At 28.0% G+C, this 5,974-nt stretch overlaps 1 protein-coding gene across 2 annotated transcripts; it reads right to left on the bottom strand.

The window, feature by feature from the left end:
* Positions 1 to 990: 990 nt before the first annotated feature.
* Positions 991 to 5,668, bottom strand: LOC107938037 (phosphatidylinositol transfer protein 3). 2 transcript variants are annotated; one of them, XM_016871073.2, is made up of 6 exons: positions 5,425 to 5,668; positions 4,956 to 5,214; positions 4,843 to 4,879; positions 3,337 to 3,442; positions 2,234 to 2,344; positions 991 to 1,315 (listed from the first exon to the last, which is right to left on the bottom strand). In XM_016871073.2, the coding sequence occupies exons 1-6, from the start codon at positions 5,536 to 5,538 to the stop codon at positions 1,199 to 1,201; spliced, it is 744 nt and encodes a 247-aa protein (XP_016726562.1). In that variant the 5' UTR covers positions 5,539 to 5,668; the 3' UTR covers positions 991 to 1,198. The 2 variants fall into 2 exon arrangements, with proteins under 2 accessions (XP_016726562.1, XP_016726563.1); XM_016871074.2 differs by lacking the exon at positions 2,234 to 2,344.
* Positions 5,669 to 5,974: the final 306 nt, after the last annotated feature.

Here is a 5,974-nt window from a genome sequence, read left to right as displayed (position 1 = left end):
AATCCAGCTTCAACAACCAAGACAAACTATCTCCTCAATTAAACTTATAAATAATACAATAGTCCTTACTTGAGTCATTCGCTTAATTTGACCCCATGGACAACAAAAAATGTAGATTTCCTACTAATATAAGTTGTGTTCTCGCATTACAATCCAATCATGTAATTCAGCTTAATACTAGTTAAACCTTAGGTAATCATTGAATCAATATTTACTTATACATTTTTAGTTACTTGCAAAAATCATTGAACCACTAGTTTTCAACTAAATATTAGTCGATATCAATATAGTAAAACCATCTAGTTGCTAACCTTGTAATGCAACTTAATATTAATATTGGGGAAAAGACCAATCCATTCAAGCTAGTAAAAGCTCAAAATCTCAATGAATAAAATGACACCAACAAAACTTCTTACTGCCTTTGTCAAGTATTCATCAGATCACTTTATTACTTACTTCAGACATAACAGAGGAAAAGGGCATTTTTTTATATTAACAAAGAGCTTAAAGCCTTAAGCCCAAGAAAACTAGTAACCTAAATGACCCAATTCTTACAATTACTCATATGGCATGGAGCAACTAGAAAATATGTAATTGTCAAAACCGAATAGCGACACATAATGAAAATAAAATGAAAGAGCAAACAAAGAAATTTGAGACAAGTTTATTATATTAATGACATATGCTTTAACCAATCATGCGTAAGTCTTGGATTATTCTCTAAAAGAAGTTAAAAGGATAAAGAGAGGGGGAGGTTTCATAAAACAAAGGTATGAATTTAAATTATAACTTTGTATTAACTTAAACATAAGTAGATAATTGGCAAAATATTTTAATCATAAAATTTATATAAATTTATCAATTATGAACGAATTCATCATTGATTGTAATCATAAATTTAGATTTAATTACTTTCTCTTCTTTTGTTACATTGCTCGATTTTATTTTCAATTAGTATCATGAAATAAATAAAAATATAGATTTTGCCTATAATATTCCAACTAACAAGTATTTGATGTAATAATAAAATATATTGTACTTCAAGGAAAGATAGAGATTTAAATTTTGAACATAACATTATTAAGGAAAATAGCAACAAATCTTGAAAATAGACTATAAAATCTATTCCCTTAAAGCTTCTTTAACAAACAACTTATATATATATATATATATATATATATATTTATGTGTGTGCTTTTTAGCTGTCTTGAATGGGAATCAATGGTAGCGTGCCACCATATATTTCTGGCAGTTGGCTCTCGTCTATTTCTTCAAGCAATGTTGATTTCAGGCTTTTGTTCTCAACGAATACTATCTGTATATTCCAAACAAAAAAAATTTCTACGTCAATCTACCATACAAGATGATTTTTAGTAAGCTAAATTTTTGTTAAGGGCAAAGCGAACAAATGTTTTAAGGCTGGAATTAAGTTATATATTTTTACGATAATAAAAATATAATTTATTATTTTAACAGTTTAAATTTTTATAATTTTTAAATAATTAAATTATTTTTTTATCATTTTAAAGAGTCAAATTGAAATTTTACTATTATTAAATTAAAATTTTAAAAATCCTAAAAGAGCTAAAAGAGAAATTTCTCGTTTTAAGAGGTTCAAGGTCTCTGCTAGCCACCTGATTCCACCCTTGATTCGACACACATTTAAATATAGGTATAAAAATAAATTTTTTTATAATAAGAAAAAATAGTCAAGTATACTAGACCAAACATATATAGTGATGACAATAAATAGTACGTACAAGGACAAAGCTAGAAATTTTTTTAGGAGGAACGATACTAAATTATATAGTTTTATGATAGTTAAAATGTAATTTCATTATTTTATTGACTTATATATATATGTGTGTGTGCGGTTTTAAAATGACTAAATTGAAATGTTAACATTTTGGGAGGCAAATTATAATTTAACCAAATATGAGCTTAGGATTTTATGAATTTTGAGAGGTCTAAAGCAACAAATTTTCATTTTAAAAAAAGTCAGGGCTCTTGCTTGGCCCTATGCCCCGGGTGGGTATGTATAGATATTCATTTTACTCTATATGTTGTAGACTCGAATATTTAAAATTATTATAAATTCAGATTTAGATATCTAAATTCATTATCTCTTTACATTTTACTTTCTACAAGTTTTTCTTTAAAAAATATTTTTTGGCTTATAAAATTCGGATATTTAGGAAGGACACTTATTTAATTCAGACTTAGATAATATTACCTTCTTCCTGGTTTTGACGTCGATGAAAGGGTGAACAACTTTCCAGGCTGCCATGAAAAGGTAGGGTGCATGCACTACGAACATCTTTCCTAATCTTTCTGGGTAGTAATCCTGCCCATTTTCATTAAAAAATATTACTCTTTGGCTAATAAATTATTTGGCTTTATTTTTGTTAAAGGATTTCCAACATTTATTTATATACTATTTTTATAAGTTATTGATTCAATGGTATCACAAATGAACTAAATATTAATTTATTTATGAAAGATTTAAGGGTAAACTAAAAAAATAATCATTTTTGTTTGTCTCAAATTACATTTTAGTCATTTATGTTTGAAATATTACATTTTAGTCACTTATGTTATTGTTTTGTTACGAAGTGGTCACTCTACTGTTAAACTCCGTTACCTCCCTAACGACAATCCTACATGGCAGTTCAAATAGATTTTAAATGCCAACTTGGATGTCTAGTTGCTGGGACAAAACTAGATTTTTAATTAAATAAATTTAATTTGGATTGCCATATAGGACTACCGTTAGGGAGGTAACGTAGCTTAACGTTAGAGTGACCACTTCGTAACAAAATAATAACGTAAGTGACTAAAACGTAACATTTCAAACATAAGTGACTAAAATGTAATCTGAAGCGAACAAAAGTGACTATTTTTGAAGTTTGCCCGATTTAAATATCATTCTCTTTTAGAAGGTTAAACTATGACATAAGTCCCTGTACTCTTTATAAATTTAAATTTTAGTTTTTGTACTTTTGTTTTTAATAATTTGGTCCATTTACTTTTCAGATTTCAAAATCTAAATCTAATTGTTAACACTATTATTTTTTTAAAATTTATTGATGTGATATTTTAAAATTAAGAATAAATTCCTAAAAATATTAAAATCTCTTTAAAATATAAAATTATTTTTAGCCTTGGGTTGGCTCAGCTTATACTTAAATGTACTATATAAAATATTCAAGACTTAATTTATTTTAATATAGTGTATTTTGCAAGAAAAAAAAAACAAACAGATTCAAATGAATTATAAGTTAAAAATTATCTAAATGAGAAATAAAATCTAAACTAATACATGATTAAGAGTTAAACCTGCAGGAGAGAGAGAGCAGAAAGGTATGCCCGGATGTCGCAATTTGCATATCCCCAACCTTCAAGATCTCCGATCACAATAAATTTATCTTGTCCTGGAAGCATCCTGTCCCCCCAACCATACTATCAATCGCTATTTATTACAATATTTTTTATAATAATTAAATTTGACAAACAAAAATGGTTAAACTGTTGTAGTAAACACATTAGATCTGCATCATCCAAGCTCGAAGGTACATTTAAAATTTAGAAAAGTTTAAAGAAACATATTAAATTTAAAACATAAATTTAGATAAAATATTAACTCCATTTAAAATATAAGTTAAACTCAGGGCTTAAATATTTAAGTTTCAGCCAATCAATTTTCTAAATTATAAAATTTTAAAATGTTAAAATACCTTTATATAAAATTTAAATAAAAATATATAAAATTAGTAAATATAAAATTAAAAATAATATCAGTATTTAAAAAATTAAAAAAATAATATGGGCAAGCCTAAAATGAGTTTAGGTTAGCCATTTACAAATATATAGATGTGAATAAAATTTTAAACTCATATTTTGAATCAGACCAGGTATGAACAAGTATAAAGTGTGTTAATATCAATTTTGTTTGAACCGGACTAGACCTGATCATGGGCCAGGTCGGATTAGGTTTGGGTTGGGCCAATGTAAAAATTTTAGGCTCAGCCGAAAAATGGGTCTAAAATTCTACCCAAGCTCGGACCAGATTAAGAATGCTAAACTCGAGCCCAACTCAGTCCGCTTGTATTAAAATTTTTATATTATTTTTTATATAAAAATAAATTTAAAAAAAATATTACATCAAATATACTAAAAACATTAAAAGAAATGTTTTCCAACAAATTGAAAATACATTAAAAAGAATCTTTATACTTAAATAACACTAAGTGGTCGCAATTTAGCAAGCAAATGTCTCTAAAATAGTAGCAATATCGACCATAAAACAAGAGTTTGTAATATCTAAATAATAACAATAAAATAGTAGCAATATAATAGCGAGATAGTAGCCAAACAGTAGTAAAAAATAAAGTTTAGACAAATTTGGGCTGGGACCAGGTAAAAAAATTCTACCCGAGGCCCAACCCTTTTGAAAAACAAGTCTTATTTTTTTTATCTAAACCCAAGCTTATATTTTTACCCAAACTCTCCCACTTTTTGGACAGACCTCGAGCCTAGGCAAGTGACCCTAGCCATAATCAAGTCCTAACTAGACTGACCGATTGAACTAAGAACTGATTAGAGTATTAATCAGGAGGGACTTTAAATTGATTGACATGAAAACCGACATGAACTAGTTAAACAAGAAAATTGAATCGAATTTTTTTAATTATTAATTATTAATAATTTTAATCGGTCCGATGACACCAAAAAATTGATGATATACTCGATTTTACTATCAATCTGATTTAAAAATCGTCGGCTAATATTGTGCTTGAGCCTTATTCCACCAATGTGAGGGAGTGCGAATAAAAATATTATTACCTGGTCAGTATTTTGTCGAAAATGTAGACTATAAAACCTGTAAGTTAACAAAAAGCAAATTAATATCAAGATTATCACATCCAGAAAGACTCTAAAAAGAGAAAAAGGGGTACGCTTGAATTCGTCGAGGCCGCCATTATGCTGGAAATGTCTTGCAGCAAGAAGAACAGAAATAGGTCGTCCTTTCTTGTCGGAACCTTGCAAAAACATCTTGTTCTGTTGGATTTCATGTGTGAGTTCTGATGGAGAAATGAAACCATTAGGAACAAAGCTTCGTCTCCATTTCAGGTACTTGAGGAACATGCTCGATGCTTTCTCCACATCTAAATCACGACCTCTTAGAAATCTTCTCATTGTCATATCATCTACTTCCTACAAGAAGCGAAAGTTCAACTTGTCGGACTTCTGGTTCAATTTTTCAATCATAATTTTGACATAACAGAAGAAATCATGATTTTGCCTGAGAATAAAAACAGCCATTGTCGATATTAAGATCCAATACTCAAACTTGTTCGATGTCACTTTTTGAACCAACTAGATTAAATCCGACTGTATAAATGAAAAACAACGAAAAAAACCTACCTTGGAAGAAGGATCTTGTGTTTCAACCATGCTTCTCATAAGACTTATTTTGGTGATTTCTTCTTCTTCCTTTGCTTTAGCGGAAGACTCCATGTTATTTGAACTCATCATCATGCTTGTCTACTTCCTTATGGTTTGTCTGTTAAAAATCATTAACTTTCACAACTCAAAAATATAGGGCTGTATTTTATCAATTTTTTCAAGCAAAATTTATGACTCATTTTTGTTGTTATTATTAGATTCAATTTTACTATTACTCCTTATACTTTTATTTGATCAATTTTAGTCATTGTACTTTTTGAATTAGTAAATTTTAGTCCCTGTATTTTTCAAATTTAAAATTTTTAGTCCTGACCCAAACAATAGCAGTTAAATTCATTTACTAGTACTCCTATACTTTTCAAATTTTAAAATTTTAATCTTAATGCAAATGACAGTTAGTAACCTATTAACTGGATTTTCAGTAAGTAATATGTAAAAATAATGAGTTGACATAAGATTACACATATGATAATATGTTTGACATATTATAATTTAGAAATAACAGAAC

Source organism: Gossypium hirsutum, chromosome A07 (assembly GCF_007990345.1).
Source record: "Gossypium hirsutum isolate 1008001.06 chromosome A07, Gossypium_hirsutum_v2.1, whole genome shotgun sequence".
NCBI lineage: Eukaryota > Viridiplantae > Streptophyta > Magnoliopsida > Malvales > Malvaceae > Gossypium > Gossypium hirsutum.
The sequence above is the reverse complement of the archived record's forward strand: the minus strand, read 5'-3'. Positions and strand labels throughout refer to the sequence as shown.